At 41.8% G+C, this 25,395-nt stretch overlaps 1 protein-coding gene across 10 annotated transcripts; it reads right to left on the reverse strand.

Moving 5' to 3' along the window:
• Positions 1-158: 158 nt before the first annotated feature.
• Positions 159-22,373, reverse strand: sorbs3 (sorbin and SH3 domain containing 3). 10 transcript variants are annotated; one of them, XR_005709534.1, is made up of 22 exons: positions 22,185-22,283; positions 13,409-13,481; positions 12,579-12,761; positions 12,276-12,348; positions 11,791-11,924; positions 11,558-11,621; positions 10,812-10,850; positions 10,627-10,714; positions 9,739-9,847; positions 8,214-8,267; positions 7,944-8,051; positions 7,231-7,286; positions 5,604-5,674; positions 4,935-4,996; positions 4,697-4,743; positions 4,443-4,557; positions 4,219-4,344; positions 2,969-3,514; positions 2,734-2,837; positions 2,501-2,607; positions 1,461-1,657; positions 159-996 (listed from the first exon to the last, which is right to left on the reverse strand). XR_005709534.1 is itself a non-coding variant. In XM_040155242.1 (21 exons), the coding sequence occupies exons 2-21, from the start codon at positions 13,418-13,420 to the stop codon at positions 1,596-1,598; spliced, it is 2,157 nt and encodes a 718-aa protein (XP_040011176.1). In that variant the 5' UTR covers positions 13,421-13,481; positions 22,185-22,283; the 3' UTR covers positions 159-1,595. The 10 variants fall into 10 exon arrangements, 9 of the variants coding, with proteins under 9 accessions (XP_040011176.1, XP_040011181.1, XP_040011177.1 ...); XM_040155242.1 differs by having other exon boundaries at positions 159-1,657; positions 4,935-4,993; XM_040155247.1 differs by having other exon boundaries at positions 159-1,657; positions 3,413-3,514.
• Positions 22,374-25,395: the final 3,022 nt, after the last annotated feature.

The following is a 25,395-nucleotide window of genomic DNA, read 5'->3' on the forward strand; positions in this document are numbered from 1 at the left end:
TGAATGTGTTTTAATTCTATTTTGGTTTCCATTTTTATGTTAAGGGATCTGTGTATATTTTATTAGATTCAATCCTGGTCATTCCTGTTAGTCAGTTTCACACTTGCCTTAAGTGTTGTTGAATTAAGACAGAAAAAAAAAACAAGAACACACACTCCTTTCAGTATCACTCTGTAATGTCTAATTGCTTTTAAAAAAGTGCGTACCATACATGTCAGATACATTGTTTTATAAGCAAATATATATTATACTTTCAATTTGATAAAAGGTTACAGTCTGTACAATCATCTCTTGTTTACCAAGTATGGTTTATTTTTACAGTGAAATCATGACGTTATCATATAAAATGGCAAAAATCACTTCATGATGAGGATTTCCATTTAGGCTTAGAGATCACACTCATCGAGGACGACACTGGCGAAAACATAAGTGATTTTCTGAATACTGTTTTCAGAGTGCGAATGTTAACTCCCTAAGCAGAGAAAACATTGTAAAAGCAGCAGTAGCAAAGATAGCAGAAATCAAGTGAGCTGGGATTGTTCAGTGGATAATTAAAAAAGAAATGTTATTAAAGGTTAGATTTGGCACATACAGCATTACTTCAAATACTTCAAAATATCATCCAACCATTTGCTGTGGAGGCATTGTCTAGATTTAACTTAGGGCTATTCAACAAGGATGATCTTGTACGACTTACAGAGGTTTAAAATGTCATTCCAGAGCAAAATAACTTCCATTACAACAAAGAACATGACCTGCCACTTTACTGTCACCTTCGGCAATCCACTCCATGGCTTATGAAGGACAAATGTCATCAAAAAAAGCCACATATTCTATAATGAACAACTTGCTTATGAAACCACTACATGCACTAATTATACTTTTCTCTTGACATGTCTGAGCACTTACTTTGCTTTACATTAAGCACAAATCTACAGATGTTCATGTTGTTTCTGCAAACTTGCCCAGGGTATTTTCAGAGATCTGAAAGAAAATCTGGGGGAGATATTTGAAGGAAACATTAATAATCATTGCTAGAAAAATGTGCCGTCCTCATTCAAAATTCTAAGCAGTGGTTTGTGATGGCACTGTGGTGACAAAAAGCTGAATGCAGCATCATATTGTATCAGGACCTCAGAAAGAACAGTGGGAAGGAATGCAAATTTCCTGCAGCTGCAAATAGTTGTGGAACAAAAAAGACTATTCATCGCATTTGAAACAGTATCATCAGCATTCAGTCTTTCCTCTCAAGTGGTGTGTGTGAAAACACTCTCCAAGTCTCAATGCAACACGCGCACACACACACACACACACACACACACACACACACACACACACACACACACACACACACACACACACACATGCACACACTCATGCAGGGAGGTGAGAAACCACACAATGGCCCTGCCTTCACCTCTGTTCTGGGAAACCAAATGAACATGCAGGTCTGACTTAACCAGGTTTGGGAGTGTGGTGGGTAACGGGATGAAGGAATGCTGGGGTGTCAAAGCAGGATCTGCTGGAGTGAGCTGGAGTTATTAGTTGGGCTCTTATGAGTCCAGACAGATGTGGGCAAGCAGGAAGTGAGGGAGTCAAACTGGTGCCACGTAATTCCCGGGAAAAGTCCCAAAAGCATGAGTCCGTTCTGACGTACCTACAGAGAACAGAGCACACGGTGTGGTCACGAAACAGAAATAAGTACATTTAGGCATGTATCCTAAAACAATGTACAGTTTAAGTTCATTGTGCCATTTACATCTGCAATGTTTCATGATGTCCACTAGAGGGGGAACTGGCACCGCAAAACGTTTTGATATTGATTACGATGAAAAAATACTAAGTTGCCTCAGAAAATTTCCATGCCAATTTTTATGACATTTTATTTTAATATTTTGTGTTTTTTTAATACTGTAGACCTACTGTGAATTCCAATCCTTTCATGGCTTCATGGAAAGTGTATTTTTAGTGATTCACAGTTGTTGTTATTATAAAAACCTACTGTACTGTTCCTAACCGATACCACATGGGTGTACAATCTACAGAAGGGACAAATGAAAGGAAAAACCTGAATAAATCACAAAAAAAAAAAAAAAAAAATGCCGATGCTTCACACAGGACACTGGGGCTTGCTGAATGGTTTGTTGAGTATGAAAATTATGTGAATCATGGCCTTCGAAGTCACCTCATCTTAATATAAATAAATACCTTTGGGAGATGTTGGAAGGACGTGTTAGCCAGTGCACTCCACCACATCAACATCATAAAAACACAATCTTTTAGAAGACTGATGTTTGATTCCTCCAATAGGGGCACTGAAGCTGTTCTGGAGGCTCGCGGTGGCCCACAATCAAGACACTTGATTTTCATTTGTCAACCATCTTTACATAATTTCTAATTTCACTAAGCTTTTTCCACAGGAAATTAATTGAGGGAGAGTGAGAATTACATTTTACATTACATTTTTTGTGATTTTAAAATAAATCTCTTTATTTCTTACCTACAAACCAGCCATCATCACATTTCTCCATCACTTGTACAATATCTCCTTCTCTGAGCTCCAACTCATCTGAATTCTGTGGTTTGTAGTTATAAACAGCTTTATATCTAAAATTGAGAACAAAGAAAAATAGACAAACAAATGGTCTGAGCCACGAGTTCACCAGAGCTGCAACACTTGTTCTGGACTGCAACAATGGGAGCAAATAAAAACATTTAAATCTCAAGACGTACGGTTGGTGTCGCACCACTTTTGACCCGGGTTTGTCTGGGACTTGTGGTTGTAGCTGGGCACTGACATGCGGATTAGACGGAGCAGCCTGGTTTGGTATTGCACCCTAAAAAGATAGAAACCTCATGTCAGCCATTATGAAATAAGGAACGATGAGCCACATTCCTGCCAACACAAACAGTAATGCCACGGGTGAGGACATGCAGTGACTTTCTCAGGGAGGCAATGAGAGCAGACCTGTGAGGGGACAGTGTATCTGGGAGTGTTCGCTGTGGTAGCTCCTGCTCTGTGTGCAGACGCTGACGACTGTATGGGAGGTGAAACAACTCTAGCTGTAGCGCTCTGGTTAGCTGAGGGTGTCCCAGCCCAGTGGCTGTTCTGGTTGGTGGGAGAAGCAGTTTTGGAGGTGCTGTGGGGCCACTGATTGGCCATTTGTGCAGGTGTCTGGGTGGGGGAGCGTGACTGTGAAGCTGAGCCACCATAAGGTACAGGTGAAGACGGCTTCAGGGGGGAGTGCTCAGGTTTGGGGCTGAGGGAAGTGGGGGTGAAAGGGGACAATGGTGACCGCGGACAGGGTGAGTGGAGTGGGCGTCCTGGACTCTGAGGTCCAGGGGAGACAGGAGACATAGGGCCTGGTGAATAGTCGTCCGTGGAGTATTTGGTGCGCGGCATCTTGTTGACCTGGACATATGTTGCTGGGAAGATGCCGCTCCGGCTGGTCCCTGAGATCCTCCCCTCCAACCACTTATCATCAACGCGCCTGGTTACACTGATCACCTCACCCTAGGGACAAAATGTAATAGAATTATGGAGACTGAGATATCACACAAAAGACTCATCCACGATGAGAATTACATACAGATGTCTTTTAGACATAGACATATCTAAGTAATCAGCTCGTTCTAATATGACAGTGATAGCCACATCAACGATGCAAAACTCTGAAACTGTGATGTTTTTAAAACTGAACTAAGGAGCTTTTCACATTTGTTCCCCTTGGACAGATCCCGACATTATACATACACTTGTGTTCCTGAACAGGCACATGGCAACTGAAAAGAACAATCTTATAGAAACAGTTGGGCATTTTGGATGATACTATATGATACTATTTTCATGTCTGTTACCTAACAGAACCTCTAAAGTTCACTTATTATTAAGTTTGCTTTATCAAGCATCTCGTTTGTTTGATCTATACAAAAATGAAGTGTGAAAAACAACCTCTTGCAGCTTTACCCTTGATAGAGACAGGCTAGCTCTTTCCCTCTGTTTCCAGTCTTTGTGCTAGGCCAAGCCAACCAGCTGCTGGCAGCCTTTGTAACTCTGAATACAAAAATTGACAGGGGCTCAATGAAGAGGGAAAGCATCTTTGTCTCTGTTGCAGCTCCAATTTATAGCTCGGGCTGTTTTTCTTACACAAAGATATTCTCTTGTGCAGCAATGAATTAACTGACACATTATCTAACATGAACCATATTGTTACTCACTTTACGAAAAGACAGCTCAACGGGTAGGTCAGCGTTGAAGTTATAAAGAGCCACAGCTTCTCCGTAGTCCAACACCTGCAGAGTGGGAGACTTTATGGGTGTTGGCTTCTCTGTAGGAGGCAGAATCTACGAAGGACAAAGGAAAGAGTTTTTAGTCACATGATCTTACATAATAAGCGCATTACAGAGAGAAAGCATCAAGTGAGAGACTTGAAGACATTCACCTCCACATAAGATGTGGGGAAAATACCAGCTCTTCCATGATGTTCTCCTTCAAACCAGTTGGCATCTACCTGCCTATGGATGTAAACAATGTCGCCTTTCTGCAGTGTGAGCTCCCTGAGGAAAGGAAAAATTGAATTCAGACTTCAGATTTAATCCATAGCTTTACATTTGATATTGCTATAACTTAATGCTTTCTTGAGTGTGCAAGAAAGGACATGGCATTTTTATTATATCAGCTCAAAGTGTAGCTCACTTGGGTGACTGAGCCTGGAAACTGAACTTGACTCGCGCTGCTTTCATCTGGAATAAAAAAGCCAAATCATTTAGTGTTTTGGGAAGAATTGTACAGATGCTGTTGTCATATGAATACAACTCAGAATCTATTCAGATCGGAAAAACAAAATGCCACAACTTGAAATCACCACATAACAAAAAGGATTTTTGAAAAATTCTCCAGCCATTGAGGTAAAAAGAAAGTTTTAGAAACGTACCTTTTTCTCCTCTTTCTTATGCGGGAGCTCCATGATTTCATTTGCAGGGGAAAGATGTTCTACTGTGGAACAAAGTAAAGGCACAATGGTATGAGTGGAGTCTAAAAAATGCCCACTTTGTTCAGCAAATGTTGTTTTTGAATGTGTTGCTATAAAAAAGCAATCACAGCCTTAACAGCTGCAGAGCATAAGTTCAAAAAGGATTTTGAATTTCCAGGAAAAACAATTGGATAAAGCTAATCTTTAATCAGGCCTTCCGGGTTCCACTTCCTATTTTTGTGGGCTTCCTCCCCACCCAGCTACAGCACCTTCTGTTCCTATAGGAAAAAAAACTGCTAAAGCTTTCCATGCTCACATCAGCCTCACCTAAAATGTGAAATACCAATGCAGAAGACAGCAGAGGCAACGAAAAAAAATCATGGGACCATCAGAATACATTAAATTACTAAAGCTTTCCTTAAATATGGCCTGATTTAATGCTCAATGAAAGCGCACATGTCTTATGGTGGGTCAGTGGGTTCAAGAAACTTATGGACAGAACTAATAGAAATAGAGTATAAACTACTAGGGTTCATATCAAAATCGTTATCAACGCCGTGGCAGAGTTGGCGGGAAAATCACACTATGCATGTGTGTTGGGAAGGAAAAGGGTAGAAACTCCATGTTTACCATATGTGGGGGCGGAAGACAATGATGTGCCAACAGAGTGACGGACGGGCTGCTTGGATGCTGATGAATTGCTGAAAAAGTGAGAAAAATATAAGCTTTTTGTCTTTATATTACTGTCACTGTGGATCCCAGTAAGGGGGAAGGTTTCTGATAACATCAAAGGACAGTCAAACACGCACATACAGTGGGGAGAAAGTGTGTGTGTGTGTGTGTGTGTGTGTGTGTGTAGCATTTTCCTGCAGATTTACTATGCAGTGCATCTATTCTTAGCTACTGGTATTCATACAGAAGACAGAGATGAGAGAAGTAATTAGACAGCTAAAAAGGATGTGCAGATGATACTGTGTGACACATGTTGCTGAACTCAAAATCTGGTTTTGATTATGTTTGATCTTAAATTATCTTTACAGCCCTGAAACTCGATTCCTGATCAGAATCACGAGTCTAGTTGTATCTGGGTTAATAAGGAATCCAAAACCTAAAGCTTCTCATTTGCATATTTCCAGACAGTTTTATTCTATATTCTAGGTTTTGCAGTTGGATGCTCACAGATAAAAATGTAAAATTAAACTGACAGTTTCTTGCTGCTTTTACTTGTGATTTCATAAGTCCTCAGCAGCAAACTCTTTAAAAAATTTTTTTAAAAAGCCCCTTATCCCACCTAACCAGAAAAGGTCAAAACCCAGGAGCTCAACTTAGCAAACAACAGCGAGAATCCACCAAGAATGCATCACACACATGGTGAGAAATGTGGAATGCTGTCTGCTGCTAGAAGCAACAAATACTGTACTTGAGCTTGTTAAAGTTCACCAGCTTCCTAACAGAGAGTCTAGCGCAGAGAATCACGTGATCAACTAACAGGTACCCTGCAAAGTATTATTGCTCGGTCCAATCACAGTGCTCCGTTTCTTAAAACAGCAGGAAGCAATAGGCGGCCACTCCTACTTGATGAAGCAATATCAAAGTAGATTAAGACGTAGGGTGTTGTGCTCAGGGGAGGTCTGTTATATGGTGATTGACCCTGGCCTTTTCTATTAACCTGCCCTGCATGTCTCTTTATAATACAATCCACACAATGAAAATAAAACCAGTTTAATAACTAGTAAATGCCTCAGTGGATATTATTTAGTTTAAAGCTTCTTTCAATTTCTCAGGAGGCTATACATATTTCTCTCTGAAATCCACTTGTCCACCTGTTGTCGAACAAACTGCATCGTTGTAGCAGTAACAAGAACAGAAACTAGGAGTGCCACAGCTTTGTAAAAAAAAAATCTTTAAAACCAAAAAGTACAAAGAAACACCTCCTATTCATAGTCAGTCTGAAAGCCCTGAATCTACTTCAAACTGTCTCACCGGCATGTGTGAGAATATCTGTACACTTTGAGCACTATGGTAGATTTGAGTGAAATCAGAGTATGTTTGTTCAATCATTGATCATTGTCATGTAATACAACATAAGTATCAACTACACTATAATGTAGAAACAACATTTTTAGCTAGTCTTTCAGTGGAATCTATTGTAGAAAAATGTGGTTAAAAGGTCAGTAAAGATGCCATTGGAACCTACTGAATATCATTTGGAGTCAACATATTGCATTTCGCCTTCTTAAGTAATGTTGTGACTGACCTGTAGTTTGCAGTTCCAGTCTTTGGAGTAGTTACTGGTTCCCTGCCTCTGGCCTCCTGCAAACAGAGTGAGCTTTAAACACAGCCTTCTGTATCTCACGGCTTGGAGGAAATCTCGCAACAACTCAGACAAAGTAGAGGTGCTGACCACTCCCAGAGGAGTGAGAAATCCCCTGGGTCCTATCATCCTTGGGCTACAAACAGCATCACTCGTGATCTGTCTGAGCTGTCTGTGATTTCAGTCAAATTACAACCCATGAAGCTGATTTAATCACACAAGAATCAGAAATAGCGTGAGAATTAACAACATTTTTGGCAGGGTTACATCCAATTTGCTCTCTAAAACAAGCACTGAACTCTGATAATGTTCTAAACAACATTATCAAAAAAATTTGATTTAAAGAAAACTGATTTCAAAAGTTCTTCATTTTTTGGCAGCCAGATCTACATTTGCTGAGGCGGGTGGGGGGAAGTTGCAGGCAGGTGATTAACATAGCAGATCGATCCGAGTGCAAGGCAGGCAAGCAATTTCAAGGCTGTCATCCAGGTCACAGAGTAAAAAAAAAACATATGTGGTCAAAGCTTGCAAGCAGGGTGATCTCACTGAGAACGCAGCCTCCATTCGGAGTGGGGGGAGTAAGGGTGAAGGTGGGATTCTGCTAAACTGGGGGGGGGGGGGCTTCAGCAGAGAGAGTCAGGAGGGGGGCTCAGTACCTCACCCCGGCCTCGACGCTGCTTCTTCTGGGAAAGTCTCCTCTCCAGGCCCTGGATCTCCGAGTCCAGCTCAGCCTCAAATCGACTCAGCTCAGAGACCAGACTGGCCTGAGCCCGAGCAATGATAGAGTTGGAAGGGCAAAATTAAAATAATAATACAGAGTCTGATTTTTGGAGCTAATGGTGTCCCTTTTCAATGGTTTAAAAAATAAAATCTTGGTAAAGTGAATGCAGAAAGGCAGAAATGAAAGTTGTGTCACTGCTGCTCACCTCAATTGAAGGGGACTTTGGTTTTTCAGGATGTTTTTTCGAGGATAGATGAGTCTAAGGACAGAAAAAAACATCACTGAACAGAAGGTGCTGTTGCCTTATTACTAATCTAGACTAAACTTATCATGGACACCTGCCACAAATTTTTGTCCTGTGCCCCCCTAGCAGTGTAATCCAGCCATGCTGCCACCATTTCATGACTTTTTTTAAACAGTGTATTACAAGTTTTAAAAGTTTAAATATGTGCAAGTAAATTCCACCTAAAATGTTGTAAACGTCAGTATGTACGAGTATTCCAAGTTCACAGGGCAAATTTATTGCAGTGAAAGTTCTGTAACTTGGCTCTCAGTTTCCTTCATGAAACAACAGTTACGTAGGATTTGGACACAGGCTGGATGTCAAAATGCCAGCAGAGGGATAAGGAAACATCCATATTTTAGTGAGCTTGATTTGACTAGCCAGCCAATACCACTTTCACCTTCTCTTTACAAAAACTTAACACAAAATAGAAGCAGCTGATTCTATCAAGCATTACTTTAAAAGGCTGTGCTGGCAACAACAACAGACCCCCTGCTCCATTTTCAGGATTTCTTTTTTGTAAAACCTTGGCTGAATGAGTCTCTCTGAACGCCAAGTCCTGGCCCCTCAGTTGGAAGTCATCCTCACTGCAGTCACAGACTATAATGTCACTGTGAAGCAACACAACACCTGATATGGTCTGTGCGCTGGTTTTCTAAATGGTGCCCAGGGGATAGAACACAGGCCACTGTCATAAAGAGGAAATGAAATAAGTCTCCATGCTGTGAGCCATTATACACCACAAGAGGTTAACACCATAATACAGATCACAAGACACCTCAGCTCCCGTGGGGGAGTGGAAATAAAGATTCCTTTTCTTCACAAGTGCAGACACAAGGCACAATATGCATTGGATCTGGGACAATGTTAGAGGAGCCATTCAAAAACACTTCAGAGACACCGCTCTGTAACTCACCAGGGGTACTTAAACGCAGAGACACATACAGACGGCTGCACACTCAGTTACAGCAAGACAATAAATTATAACCCCAGTGATAATAAAATACTTCTTGAGTCAAAGTGCCAACCTCACCAGCTTGTAAATCAGACAAACAGTAGAAAAAAAAAACTTAGATCCTGTCTTTTCCTGTTTGATAAGCTTAATGAGTGATAGAATAAAAGATGGAGTGAGCACATCTGGTGGTAAGCAGCAGGTACACTGATGAATGACCACACTGGCAAGCTTTTAGAAACCTTGCGTGAGAAGATGAAATACGAGGACTTAGACTGTAATCCTTAAAGAAAAGGTGCCCATCCTCAAACCTGCTCTTGAGCCCCGCACTGGGAAAACAGTGCAAGACTACAAAAAGAAGTCCTGTGACTACATCCAACAATAACGCTGAATAAATCTAGAGGTCAAAGAACCATGCAGAAGCATTTTTTTCCTGCTGAAATCAGAGTGATATCAGAGCTTATTCTGAAACCATGACTGCGTGTGAGGTCGTACCTGGCTGTGGCTTTCTAAAGTGTTGCTCCTTCCTGGCTCAAAGTCGAATATGCTCTTCGGTTGAGGGTGCTGCTTTCCCGGGTCTGACAGCTTATCTACATCCTCACTCCTGAAACGTAACACCCCAACACACACACACGGACACAGACACACACACACACACACACCATGGACAGCAACTTAATCACGGCTTCATTGTGAGTGCTTGTAAAAACAAATCCAAACTTGTCTCTCCCACACATTTTCCCTCCACTGCTCTCGGCGTGAGTTTTGGTTGGTATTCAGATACAGACGTCACCTGCAGTCTTTATCTGATGTGAAATATAAATGCATATCGGTGTGTATTCTACTACTAATAGGGTAATCAACATTACATGCATAAACATAGGTATACTACCAAATCTCCCTTCTCGCTAAACACTTATAATTCCGTATTTCAGTATCTGGAGGTACTGTGCGGTTGCCAGCAGATATCTCAAGAAGTTACTGCATACAGTCTTTGTGCTAAGCTAAGCTAACCGGCCCCTAGCTGTAGCTACACATTTAGACGTATTTAGAGCTAAGAAGCGGGAGCGGTATCAAAAGTGTATTTCCCAAAATGTCTGTTCCCTTAAGTTTGACTCCTGCTTCTGCCACTTCCTGTGTGCATGTTCACACTGAGGGCCCTTGGGTTTAATTTTCTTACCACAGTGAAAAAACATGCAGCTCAGGTTGACTCAAGACTTTATTAAATTGGCCCAAAGGTGTGAAAGTGAGTGATTGTCAGTCCGTTTGTATGTGCCATGTGATGGACTGGGAATTTGCCTGTCTCCTCTCCAGTGCATGTTGGGATATGCTAAGCCATCCCCATGACACTGAAGCAGCTACCTCAAATCAGTGTAAACTCACCAGTCTGGTAGCGCTCCATACGGTGTCAGTCTGAAGAGATTCTTTTCTGCGTCATTACTTTCTTCTGTCTTGGCAGATAACTGGAGCCCTGCAGATCAATGGATCAGTGCAGATCAGTCTTAAGTATAAACTGATTATGTATCCATGCACAGGACAAAAGTGTGGATTTTGGTGGATTCACTTACGCTCGACTGACCACCGCTCTGAATCCTCCAGCTCAGATTCTGGTAAACAAGTACAAAAGAGACACTTTCTTTTTTACTTATCAAACTGAGGTACTTTATATAGATAAATCAATCAAAAATATCACAGTTATACATTTCTATTTTATACTCTACTACTCTCTTACAATATGGCTGGATTTGTCTTATAGTGAGACCTTACCCAGCCTTACAACAGTAGTTCAGGAAGGAGTATTTTAGATCCATTACTTAAGTCAAAGTAGTAATTCCAGAACTTTTAACTACTTTAGACTACTTTAGTAATACTCAAAACAAAACACTTCTCAGCACTTTAAAATCCAGCATTGTTTACGAAGACAAATCAGAGAGGCAGAGAGTAGAAAATATTCTTCTGAAACAGAGCTGATCCAGAGTAATCCACTAAAACCACCTCTGCGCTGTGATGGTGCCATTAACCGCATAAATAACAGGGAATGTGGTTCTATTACGCAACACGTAACAGAGACAAATGAAGAGCTAGATTTGGTAGGGGCTGAGATAAGAAGTTGGATTATTTTCAGAGCTAAAAAGACGAAATGACATAAGACTTTAGGGCTCTTTCATCATTTCTTATTTTGCCTCTGCTATCATCTGTTTGTTGGATAACCTTGGTAGTGCCTGACACTGACAGAGAGGAATTCACTCTGGACTTGAGTGTGTGAGAAGAGGAGGAGGAGGAGCAGGAGGAGGAGGAGGAAGAACGTCATTACCCTCTGGCTTCTTGTGAATCTGTCTGAACATGCTCTTGTACCAGTCTCTGGGCTTGTTCACACTCTGGTATATAAGAAGAGAGGAGAGGTGCAGAAAGAAAACAAACCTGTCAAATAAGGCTTTGAGAAAAGCAACACATCAGATATAACAGGCATGTAAAACAAAACAAAAAAAGGTGTGCAAAAAAAATTAATAAAGCTTGTGATATTTGGTAGTGCTTTTTTTGTCTTACGGATCTGGAGGCAATGGGCATCCCAGTTTCATCCACTGGACCGATGCCGGAGAACTTGATAAGCCTCTCCTCCCTGGTGGGAGCCCAGCTGCGTGGTAAAGTGGCAGAGCTCTGGACACCATTGGCCAGTCCACCTGAGTGACAGTGACAACAATGTGAATTTAGTAACTATGTTGTTCCGATTCATTCTTTTTTTCAGTTGATTTCAGGTAACATGTACAACCATTAATCTGCTTTTAAACCCTACCACATCACATGAAACTCAGATGTCCAAGCTCTTTTGTACATTTTCTTCAGAAAACGTAGCATTTTCAAGCTATTGTTTCCAACCTCACACTCACATCGGAAAACATGTAATGCAATGCTACACTCCTATGATGCCTAACGTTTCATATTTAAAATTATCCTAGAATATTATCTATTTCCTGAAAACATTTTCTTAGTTGTCCAGCACTGCTGTGATTGACAGATTTGAAAATTCTTACCATGTGATTGTGAGGGGCCATAGTATGATCCAAAGCTGAGAGTTGTTGGGCTACTTCCATTCACTTCTGAAACCTTGAGAAAGGAAGAATTATTTATTTGTTATTTATTTAGTCTAAATACACATATCTCAGTGTAATGTAACTGACAGCTACAACACTGATGGTTTCAACATATGTCCCTGGCCGGTTGTGCGGCCTGTGATGCTTCATATGTCCACAGGGAGGAGCAATTGTTTATTGAGTTCCCTGCACTCAACCTCAGCATTGTCATTAACACAGCCTCCTGGATATTTATGTGCATACCTTGAACTCTCCAGTTGGCATCCTTGCAGAGCGAAACGGGCTCAGAGGAGGAGTAGGCAGTCCAGGGGAGATGACCACCTCATGGGTCATCTCTGGAGAAGTCAGTATCTGCTGCCCTGAAGAAACTCCAGGCTGCCCGGAGAAGATAATCCGGGAGCCATTGGGATTGCCAGCCACAAGTTGCTAAACATGGAGGAAAAAAGAAATATGGATGAACAGAAACAATGCATGAACTTTGCTCCTGTCATGTCCTCCTGCTGGCCCTGGGTAAACACCGCTCTCTATGCGAGGTCATGTGAACTTGTTAGCAGCCCAGCTATTCTCCAGTGAATAACTGACCTCTGTGGGGGAGCCTCTGATGAAAAGGCCCCTAATTTATTTAAAGCGGGACCAGTGGGAAGTCGTGTTCAACCCACTTCATCATCTCTCTTGCCACAACTCCAGAAAGGCCTCACTCAAGGTGCAGAGTGGGGGCACTGAAACAGGAGAGGACCATTATGAGCCCATTAACTCCCTATTCACCAGGCATCCCTTTTCTTCAGCCAGAGGGTGGAGCTAGGGCCAGAGAGGTTGTGAAAGGGTCGTTGATTTCACCCTCAAAGTCCAACGGGGCTTGCAGTGGTCTTGTGGTCTCTATAGTGATCTTTTTACCCCCCCTCCTGCTCATGATGGCCAGTCTAGCTCTTCCATTGGAACACTATGTATTTCAATCAGGTGCTTCAGTGCTATATGGTTGCTGGGGGTGGTGGGTAAATGTGCTTACTCAAGAAAATGGCATTTGTTAAACAATTGGAAATGTCGATATTTAGAACAATTAAAAATGGCTTTACCTGAGAATGCATGTGATCTGTTATGGTCCTTGTGTGATGGATATCAAACGCTTGTCCCCAGCATCAAAAGTATCTGCACACACATAGAAAATGCAACATTTTTATATGAAATTACTCTTTTTTTCATTTCCATTTAAATATTTTCCAGAGGAGTTGAAATATCCCTGTCAGGAATATTAGCCATGCTATATTTTTTAAAAGGGAAATTAACTAGCACCTTCTAGACAGGTTATCATTTGACCAAGAATAATGTTTTGTTTTGGTTTTAGTCAAGTTTCTGTGTTGCCTCATTGCTAGAGCAAATGATTCTGTGGAAGACTTCATATTCTATTGGCTTCTTTTATCAAATGTGCAGTAAGATATAAAGGACTTTCTCATCATGTGCATCGTATTGCCAGGTCATGATTGCTCTACTTTGAGGATAAATTGTCAGAGATATCCAGGAGACATTTTACATTGGTTACCCACTGTTACCAGAAGCCCCTGAAAACTTTCTTTTAACTCTTACGTGTGTCTATATAAAATCAAATATTCGTAACTAAATCCGCAACAGACATGACATAACTAAAACTGCTCAAACTCAGGTAGAAAATTGTTCAAACAACAACCTGAATGAGAAAATAGGTTTTCAGGACGTTTAAGGACTGTGGAGCTCATATTTTTTTAATTGGAGATATCGAATCAATGTCTGTGAAAATAACTGAAAGATCTGAAGACTGTATCTCTTAAATTTTTATTCTGAATCTTGCGGCGTGGCCTTTTTAACCCTTTGAGTCATTTGTTGTGTGAGGTTCCACAAAGCCTCTCTTTCATAAATCACTTTTTACATCCAGGCAGACCTGACAACTGTTCCATTATCCCATCCCACTAGTATTCCAAAGAAGGAAAGTTTGTATCACCCTCTTTTTCCCTGTTACTATGGAAAAACCCACCCGAAACAATGAGTGTGACTCACATGACTGCCTCATTCTTCCCAGTCATACAATGCTGTAACACGCTGGACTTGAGGGGACTGAATGATGGAGAAGGTCAGCTACTGAAAGTTGAGACCAGCTCCTAATCAAGTGCACCTCAGAAACACAGATCAGGCCTGCTGCTTCAACATCAAAGGCATGGGGAGAATGAAGGGGAGGCCATTTCCGCTCCTGCCTATGAGGCAGGCACCTCTCATCTACAGCGGCTAAATGGCCCATAATAACAGTGTAGGCAAAGAAGCCAAGACCAGCGTACAGCCCTGCATCCCTGCAAATCTGGCAGAAGTAAGCTGTTAAGTGATTCTTAGTCTTTGTGTGCTCAGACTGTGGTCAAAATAAAAACCGAACCAAAACAAACAAACAAAGAAACAAAGAAACAAAACAAAAACAAAAAAACATCAGACAACAAAACTGTTGAAGCAAACATTGGTTTTAATAAAATTAATAGGTTCTTTTTCTGTTCTGTGCAAACTATGGCTTTGTAGCTTGCAAGAAAGTAATGACCAAGTGTGGGCCAGGCTACTACAGAATGAGAGCTGCCCGACACAGTTTGCACTGATGAGTTTTCCATGTGGCATTTGCAGCTAAGCATTAAAGTTTATAACCATTTTGGTGCAGACCAAGAAAACTAGGCTGTGCACTAGGTTAGGAGTCAGGACAGAGCCCATGTGGTGATAGAATCAATGTTCCACTTTCCAGACAACGATGTTACTCTATCTGAGTCGTCATCTCCCAGTAAACTGTGTTACATAAGAGGAAAAATATGGGAACCGGAGGATTGTGTCTAGAGCAATACCATTACTCCTCAGGCATGACAAATGACCTATCATTGCCCAGAGAAATCACAGACAGTTGATTATCTCTCTGACAATAGGCAACACTGCAAACAAGCAGCATTTACAAATAATGGCTTCAAGCAATTTTATTTACAATGTGTTTGACATGGTGGTCCGTATTTAGACCAGATCTCCCCCAAGCAGGCTGCTGCTCACTTTAAAAGCCCCATCATGCTGATGAACAAATGACTAGGTGAGTAATTCATTGGCATTTTCAAGAAGCACTGTTTCCACACAGGCCTGTTTATTTCAGGAGACAAAAACGTTCCTTTTTCACCTCTACACTGCTGCCATTCAAGCATCAACAGCAGCTGCTGGAGTCCATGACAGCTGCTCTCTGTTTGTCAAACTCATGTAGTTCACAATAGGTGTGGCTACATGGAAAATACCTACAAATAGATTATTAAGATGTAGAAATAAAGGGGCACTCCACTGATTTAGTATTGTATTTAGTATTAAAGTTCCAAAACAGATTGAAGCAGCGATGGCTAAAATAACCTGACTTTTAGTCAAAAATAAGGATCTAGCCCCAAAAGCACTGGATCCCCCATTTCCCATAATGCAACTCAATAGCATATTTCATTAGACACTCCCTGCCTCCTAAATGTCTTTCAAACTCAATCTTTGTAAAACATTTTTTATAATTTCTCTGTGGGACTGAATTGTTGTTCCTAATAAACTAATAAAAGTCAAATTTCCCTTAATAACTTAAGAATTATGGATTAGTTTTTGTTTTCACTATATAATTAAAATTTGGCACGGGAACTCCCTCCACTCAGAGGCCTAAAGCTTAAACCCCTGCTTCATTGAAGTACCCTCCTGATGAGTAAGCTCATATCATAGCAGAATCTGTGCCTCATTTCTCCGGGGAGCAAAAATCAAACAGAGAAATACTCCAGCACCGCACGCATTCCCCATTCGAGAGCACCAAACACAATCCTACCTAATAAGGAAAAATCAGTGTTGATATCAGGCAAGAAAATCCCTATCCAGAAGTTTGGCTCTCCCTGAGTTTGCTCTGAACGCCCAGTGCATTCTTATGTAATTACTGAGACTCAACAGTGGAGGCAGCTATAAGCTTTCACATGAAGACAAGGTTTCGGTATTGGCAGCGTGTGAGCGGAGGTTGTAACCCACGTATTTACAAGTCAAACCCCTGCTAGGTGAGAGGTCCATTATAACCACTGGATCATATTGTTGTGATGGAAGAAAAAACAGAGCCATAAAAGGCCCACGTGCATATCAGATGAGATGATGTCCTGCTTTAGACATGCTTTCACAACACCAGTGTTTTATACTACTAGCTCGCTGAAAACGCATTCTACCCTTGCTTTACGTATAGTCCAGCACAGGGTAACTGAGAACTTGCAAAATGAAATTTTTGTGTGGAAATGTCTGCCTCTGTTCCCAGGAAACTCATCCGGTCTCTCGAAGCACTGGACCAGATGTTAAACTTTGTACACTAATCCTAGAAAAAGAAGTGTATACAGCTCCGTCAACTATACAAACATTTGTGTTGTGACATGTTTTTTTTTTTAAAAAGTTGCTTTATTTGGGCATAAGGATTTCCTTTCCTCGTCTTTTCATCCAAAAGGAGCGGACGAGGAACCTGACTATTATCTGAAGTTGCTGAGCCAGAGCAGACCTACTCAGCAGCCACAAGGTCAGTGAACTTCACCACACCCCTGTGATTTCTGTGAATCACAATGGGAGGTTTCCACAGCCTGGAACAGCAACACAACAGAAATGAAATGCAACAGAAATGCAGTCATAACACTGTTGCAAAAAAGACTTAAAAATGTGTAACAAGATGAAACCATTTGCCATATATAGTTGTTATTCAGCACTACGGCAAGGTCAGCTTAAATGAGTGAACTTTGCAATGAGATCAATATTTCTCAACACTCATTAGTCATCAAACCTCCCACTTTCTTCCATAGAAGGATGAGACCAGGTCTTTCTGAGAAGACTCCGACCTACGATGACCTCTTCCTCAGATCAGGAAAGTGATGATTTGTGGTCGGAGGGAGATTCGTGTTGTCCATAAATCATCTGTACGAGCAAGTGGCGTCGGAGAATGTGTCGGTAATGGGCAGGGACAATGGACATAAATAAAACAAATATAACTGTCACTCATGAATGGATCGCCATTCATTAGCACAAATGTTATCCTCTGCTTCTGTGTGCAGGGTGGTGAGCAGAAAGACAAAGTTAATCATTGACCCCATAAGGTGGAAACTGCGGCGCACAGTCCGACGAACAGATCTAAGTCATTTACATGAAGGAAACCGGGCAAGATATGGGTTCATTATTTGCTTAAGGTGGTCATTTTGTTTGGTTGAGCATTGACCTGCATTACATTTGAGCTTAAACACTCTTAGAGATATTGCACAATTTTCAAAAAGTGTAGATTCGGATCTTCTAATGAAGTGCTTAGTTCCTGGATATTAACTGAGAACAATGTGACAGACGGAAGGTTAAAGTCTTATCACCTGTTTGAACAAACACAATATTACTGCTGCCCAACAAGTTACATAAGAAGGTTATAACACTGAAGAAATCCTGCCCGAAAAAGTGGTCAAAAGTAATTACAAGAACATTTTGTGAATAGATAAAGCGGGCATTTATTTCTAAACACATTAAATGAGTCACTCTGCAGTTATGTGAGAGATGTTCGAGGTCCTGTAAGGTTGATAGCACAACCCCGCTGCCCTTCTGCAACTTAGCAGATGTGCAGACGCAGCCCATACAAGGTCCTGGAGCTACAAGTTTATGATATGCCGTTATTGAGGGGATACACACATTTATCAGGAGGGAAGTATTTCACCTCCTTGTATGGTGCTCCTCCTGTCTGAGCAACAGGAGGAGTCAGCCTGTGTGCTTCTTGTCAATGGAGAGGCGACGTGTTCCCAGGAGGAGCTGCACGGCAATAAATCGCAGCTTCTCTCTGCAAGAAGAGCCCAACAGCCCGGCTGAAGTACTGAGCAGTTTTATCAGGTTTGCACGTAAAACAAACAGGCATCATATTATTCAAGATAGGTCCTTATTTGTGTGAGTGTGTAAAAGTAAAGTCTGTCACAGAAAGCATGAGAAAATACACAGTAACTAGAGAAAAATGTCACAAATCCTCATGCCTGTCATTTTGTATCTTCAAAGCTGAGTACAGCCTGTGGATATGAGCGCTGGCAGCTAGACCCCTCAGTAATATCACAAAGGGAATCAGAGCCGGCTGTGGAAATCACCCTGACAGTAAGGGGAGCCTCCAATGATGCCTGGACAGTCCTGGGGCCATTAGGCTTGGTATCTGCTGTGGGATGGGAAAGTATTCTGACAGAACAAATGGTTTCCCCGGACTCTGCAGCTCACCTGGCAGTTGTCAGGTTGTCTACCCACTGAGCAGAGCAATAAGGGATGGCATGTTGGGAAACACTGCCCACGGTGCCCTCTCTCTGTCTCCATCTCTCTCTCTCTCTCTCTCTGTGCTCCAGCTGTAACTCACAGCTGCCTCCTCCACCGCTCTGTTTCAACACCAAAACTGCACAGATCACATGAGTCAACATGTTTTCAGGTGTACTGCAAAAGCATCCCTCCTCTAATCCCGTGGAGCAGCGTGTAAGCCCTGAGCATTCAGCATCAACCTGGGAGATGACAGGTTACTCAACCTTCAAAAAACACACTTGCAAAACAGCCGACCAGACATAAGCTCCCATGAGGTCACAATGTTCACTCCCTGGGATTTAAATCTGTGCTCCCATAGGAAAGAGCGCACTCACCTTCAAAGCGGGCCCTCAACACCTCTCTCTGTCTTGCACATAAACCACCACGCTGCAGACCTTCCCTGCTCTTTCTCTCTCTCACTCATGAAACTAGCCAGGACACACAATCTCTCTCTCTCTCTCTCTCTCTCTCTCTCTCTCTCTCTCTCTCTCCCAGCCCTCACTCTGCCTGCCTCCGCGGAGGACTTCCCGGTTGACAGGCATCGCCATAGCAACCCACTTCAGCCCCCGTTCAAAAGCCACCGTGCTCTTGGCTTGTCAGTGAAGCAGCCCTATTGTTGCGATAAGGTGATATTTCACAGCACAGGGTTAACCAAAGGGGAATGCAAATAGTTTATCACCTCCACCTCCCAGACACTGACCAGTGACTCCATGGCATCCCCCTTTACTTTACCTCTCTCTCTTCTTTTGAGTGTGTGTGTGTGTGTGTGTGTGTGTGTGTGTGTGTGTGTGTGTGTGTGTGTGTGTTTGTCTGTGTGTTTCTCTCTTTGTGTGTGTGTGTGTGTGTGTGTGTGTGTGTGTGTGTGTGTGTGTGTGTGTGTGTGTGTCTGTGTGTCTGTGTGTGTATGTAAAGGCCAGGTCTCTGCCTAGCTAAAGGCATGAAAGGAGGATCGGAGATCTTTCTGTACCAGTAGCTCTGGAAGTGTTTCAGAGTCATTAATCTACAACATGTAGTCAGCCACTGACAGTTGACTCTTCTCCCACGATCACACACACCAGCAATGCTGTTGGATGTAAAGGCTGAAGTAAATAACCAGAGACTAAAACATGTTTTGCACTTTTAAAGGCAAATTATTCAAAGTACGAGATGCAGTATGTTCACTGATAAGTCAGTCAAATTCCAGTAGGATGGTTGTTCAATCCACAGAGCCAACAACAGTCATAAAGGAATGAAGCACATTCTCAAGTCCCTCTGTTGCTCTTGCAATACTTGCCCCAAATAAACCAGGATTTCCAGTTTGCCCGCATTACTTGAAGACAAACGCCGCAAAACCTGAAGTCTAACCTGCTGACAGGCTTGTTTTGGCACTGAGTCTGCAGCAGGTAGACTGGATTACAAGGTCCACGTTGCAGGTGAGTGGTCCAGTCACCTGCTTACAAATGCAATGAACTAGCAATAAACTAAAGATAGGACAAAGAATGATATGTAACCAGGTCGAGTCAGTGGTCTGTCCATTGGTTCAAAAGTGAATGTCTGTGTGTGTGTGTGTGTGTGTGTGTGTGTGTGTGTGTGTGTGTGTGCGTGCGTGCGTGCGTGCGTGCGTGCGTGCGTGTGTGTCTGTGGTCCAGGTAGTATTCATGTTGTGAGGATATAAATCTGTTTACACATTTTGTATTCCTTATGGGGACAATAAGCAAGTCCCCATAACATAAATCATTAAAGTCAAAGAAATGTTTTTAAGGTTAGAGTAAGTGTCCAGGAAATTAATGTAAGTCAATGTAATGTCTTTTGAATTCAGATATGACTGTGTGTGTGTGTGTGTGTGTGTGTGTGTGTGTGTGTGTGTGTGTGTGTGTGTGTGTGTGTGTGTGTGTGTGTGTGTGTGTGTGTGTGTGTGTGTGTGTGTGTGTATCTACTGGCCAGTTCCAACTTGAAATGGAGGGACTCAGCTCTTCTCTAAGATTCAGTGGTCTGGCTCGATAGAGCGGAGTAGATATTCATTTACTGAGCCTATACTCCTCACAGGGTTGTTTTTGCCAAACGGTTGAGCTGCCGAACCTGAAGGGCAAACTGGGCAGTGCAGGCTTCAGGCAGAGGCTCCCTCCGTAATCTGTGTCCCGCTGGAGCAGACTTTCACCCCGCTGTGACCACATCTGACACCCTGTCACTCTGCAGCTAAATGAGGTAATCACGCAAGAGATGATTGCAGCTTTGGCCTGGGACTCAACACCTCTCCCACACTGGATCCTTGTTCGCTTTGTCTCTTAACTGAACAAACACAAGGCTTCACCCTTCCCACCTTCGCTTTTTATTACAGAGGAAAACTGTCAGGACAGGTAGAAAGAGGCATGATGTTTTACCTCAGTCCTTCTGAGATGGATGGATTCCAGCACAACTTTACTATGCTATAAAGGCCAACCACTGTCCTTTCACACTGAGTGGTATGTGCCAGTGTGTTACTACAGAAGCTCATTGAAAAGCCAAAGATTCCAGCCAGTGAATTAATCATGACATACATCTGTTATACAATCAAAAACTACATCACTTGATGACTACAGCCCTGGGCTTTTTTTTAAACTACCAGATCCTATCTACTCGGAGGAAACAAGAGAAAGCAAGTCTGCACAAATCACAAGAAAAAATGATCATCAAACGGGAACATATAACTGGAGAGATAGGATTCAACAGGTAAACAAGTATTACCATAAACGTGGAGGACAGATAAGAAATTCTGGGGATCACATAATATTGCTTTGTCATTTATACCGCAGGTTGCGCTCTGAGGTTGGGCTGGTGGAATGTCTCTGAGAACAAACACAAGAGCATCAGGGTTTATTTTAGTGGTAAACAAAATCTTTTTCTGAGCTGTGCATGTCCCAGGACTCTGGGTCACACTGTTGGCTGACGAGGACAAACATCTCTAGTATAGTCATGAATCCTCACGGGAGCTGCTGCTCTTAAAAAAAACAAAACAAAACCAAAAAAAAATATATATATATGGATTAGTACATGTATAACAGGAAAATATCCACACACTGAAAGACCAAAACAACAGCTAAAGCCACAACAGGAGGCAGCTTTTGGTAGGAGGGCTGATGATGACCATCTTCTGAACCACAGATGATAGAAGATTTGGCATCTACTGTAGAAAAGTCCTCCTCATATCTGCCCATTATATAACTGCTCAACTGTTGCTCAACAACATTCTGAGAAAAACTGAAAAAAAAAAAAAAACTTGTATCTTGTTTGTCACAGTGGATTCCAGTGGGAAAAAAAAAAAAAAAAAAATCCAGTGATGAAGGATAGCACCAACAACATGATGCTCAACTTTGTGCCAGAAGCAATCCCTTTCAGATAAAAATGTAACTCAAAACTACTAAATCAAAGCTACAAAGTCAGTTACATGACAATAGCAGAGGCTGGAAAAACTGCTTTTGAATTCTGAATATTTATTTCCTTGTGATACTAACCCTTGCTCTAGTCACGGTGTGAAGCGGCAGCACAAGTTGTACATACAGTCGTACTTACAGGCGAGTGCAGGCTGAGCAGTGAGGTCTCCTCAGTGCAGAGGGAGAGAGGAAGTGAATGAAAAAGGAGGGAACCACTGCTGCTCTTCTTCGCTCTCCCTCCCTCCCTTTTTCCCTTTTTCAGGCCAACAGAGTGTCTTTTATCTTTGGTGAATGATTCAGCATGGGTCTGAATGTTTGACTGAGTGTCCGTAGGCGTGTGTGTGTGTGTGTGTGTGTGTGTGTGTGTGTGTGTGTGTGTGTGTGTGTGACTATGGCTTAATGTTTGCATGTCTGTGTGTGAGCACGCACTGTGAAGCTCATCAGGGAGAGGGCGCTCAGTAATAGTTTCCATCCACAGCTGGAAATAATAGAGATTCCCATATAGGCACAGGCTCAGTGGCACCGCCCTCTAGTGTTTTACATGCAATGGAAGAGGAGTTGATTTCCATAGGCATCGCAAGAAATAGGCCTGAGTGACACACATTCTAATAGCATTGTCTAGTCACTGTATTATGGCTTTAGATGTTATGTCTGTCACATTCATATCAAGCAGGGTAACTTCCATGAGATTCCTCAGTTGTCTTGCTCACCTGTCACTTTGCAAGGTCAATCTGTGCATCCAGGAAAGAGTATTTCTCAATGAAGCTCTAAATACAAATGCATACGCACACATGCTAAGGCCCACACACACGCAAACACTTGAGAGCCTCAGAGAAGTCTCAGTATTTCCATGTTCTGTTCCAGTACCATGTGAAAACCCCTGCAGCAAAGCCGAAAGTAGTGCCTTTGCTTTCCTTTTTCAGTCCACACTGTCCTCACAGTAGATCAGCTGAATTCCTGTAACTACAGTGCAAGTGCGAAGTTTCTGTTTAGCCCCTGAGAGGTTTAACAGTCAGTTCCCACTCCCGCGCTTCCTTGTCCTGAGATATTAGTCTGCAGAGGCCTGCTGGCTCGCTGGATTCTTGCATCCTGAGTCCAGAAGCAGCTCTCTGCTCTGCCATCCAAGATAAATATTTAACAGGTTGGCTGCAAGATCAGACAGCAAAGGTCACATCTCTCTCTTTTTTTCTGGAGTCCATCTTCACGTTGGAGCCAGGCAGCTCCACAGTGACATCTTGAGTTACTTTCAGATGAGAAACATGTGATTAACAGATGTGGAAAGACATATTTAGTTTATGATGCATACTTTGCCTTTATTACATCTGTGAAACTAGTTGTTGAAAATAGTTTCAAATTTTATTCCATTGCTGATCTAAAATGTATTTGTAATGTTTATAAATGGATCATTACTTCTCGTTGATGCTATGCTTTGTGCAAAATTAGACACTATTCTCTGCAACAAACTCACATTTCTGAAAACCAGCGTACAAGTTACACTTTGCCAAAATATTCTCTTATTTCACTTTCACAGATTTTATTTTGCAATGGACATTCACACGATAAGCAGAACCACACTGCCTCTTAGTGGTTCTGAAGAGAACTGTGGGAAGTGAATATTTTAGCAGGGGCACCGACAGATGTCGGCAGAATCGCAAACACGCCACCATCAATCTGCACAGAACCTCATAGAACACCTCCTACGTCAAATAATACTTATCCTAATAAATATTGTAATATCTACACATAACAGCTTAATGCATTGTTATAGCTGCCTAAGGGCAATGTATAAACGTTCAAGACAGAACATCTCAATAGACTAAAGTCTGAATGCATATCATCGCTACCACCAATACGTTTGAAAAATATTGTGGAATTTGAGCAGGTCTGTCTATTAGATATGTTTCATGGATCAAGCTTGTGTGACCTCCCCGACAGAGCAGCACACAATAGGACACACACACATTGTTATTTGACTGGACTTCATGAAGAAAAACAGCAGCTGTTCTCAAACAGTGAATTCCTTCTCTAGATTACATCTCCAAAATAATCAGCATATGAAAGTCCAAACAATAAGTTACCAAATGTTGGTTCTGTCACCTGAGTGCAAGGTGCAAAACAATATGTTGCTCTACAGTAGAATTATTTTCGCTTTCTATATTGATGCTGCCTGCTGGCTCTGATTGTGATCTTGTAGGGTTTCCTTGGCCAGGTAAGGGATGTGTTTCTCGACTTAATGAAAGGCTTCCTTAACTTCAGCACATTCAGGGTCCACACTGTGGCAGCTGTCATCATTAAGTGAGGCAAGACATTGGGATGCCATGAGAGTCAGAGACAAATCATATCAGTTTTCTCGTATATTCATATTATTATTGGGCTTAGATTTTACATGTGGAAAAAGAGATGAGAGGAAAAAAATGGTTCCTCAGTATATTTTGCATACAATGAACCTGATCACCCATGCTTATCCAATAAATAGAGCATTCCTCCTCATAGATATTGATCATAGCCCACAACGGGTGGCTGAGGACAAAACCTGTTATTAGTCTGATCTGCTGTTTCTTGTGGCGTACAGTATTTACTACTGGAATGCATATTCTTGACATGCAAATCACGAGAGTTACGGAAAAGACAAAGCCTGTGTTTGTATTTGGGATTCTTTTTCAGTCAGGCAAAATCTGCAAAACAATCTGCATAGTATGTGGAACAGGAGGAGAGATCCAACATCTATTTTATTAAACCTCCATGTACCAGACAAGCAATCATCTATAAGCATATGGAGCTTTTTCAGTTTTCAATAAAAAAATAAAAAATAAAAAAAACTTTGGTGCTGATGGTGGTTATCTCTTGCACCATCAGCCACTTTTGGTCTTCAAGGTCAAACCACAGACACATGACAGTATTTTATTGTCACCAGCTTTGTTACTTATTTATTTTAAGCCTGTAAAACCAGAATTGTAAACAAGTAATAATGAAACTAGCGGATTGTTGCGTACATCAAGTACGAGGAGCCCTGCCCTACGAGGTGCAACATAACTCACGGAACGGTAAATAATTTTTCTAAACACTGTTTTCATCTTAAATTATCAGGGGACAGTCTCTTCATTGATTGACTAACTGCCTTTTTAATCTTTGTTAACCACCACATGCGCAATGATTAGCAGTTGCAAGTTTAGTTTCATCTGTGGTCTGTCAGGGCAGAAATTCATGATTTCTGTCATGTGCTACTATTGTGTTTTATTTTCTAAAATTACAAATCATTCTTTCCAAAAATCCACATGCTCTTACTTTGGGCTTGACAGTTCATTCTTGACCTTGTAAAGAGCAGCCGACCAAACAATCTCTACTCAAGG

Source organism: Xiphias gladius, chromosome 19 (assembly GCF_016859285.1).
Source record: "Xiphias gladius isolate SHS-SW01 ecotype Sanya breed wild chromosome 19, ASM1685928v1, whole genome shotgun sequence".
NCBI lineage: Eukaryota > Metazoa > Chordata > Actinopteri > Istiophoriformes > Xiphiidae > Xiphias > Xiphias gladius.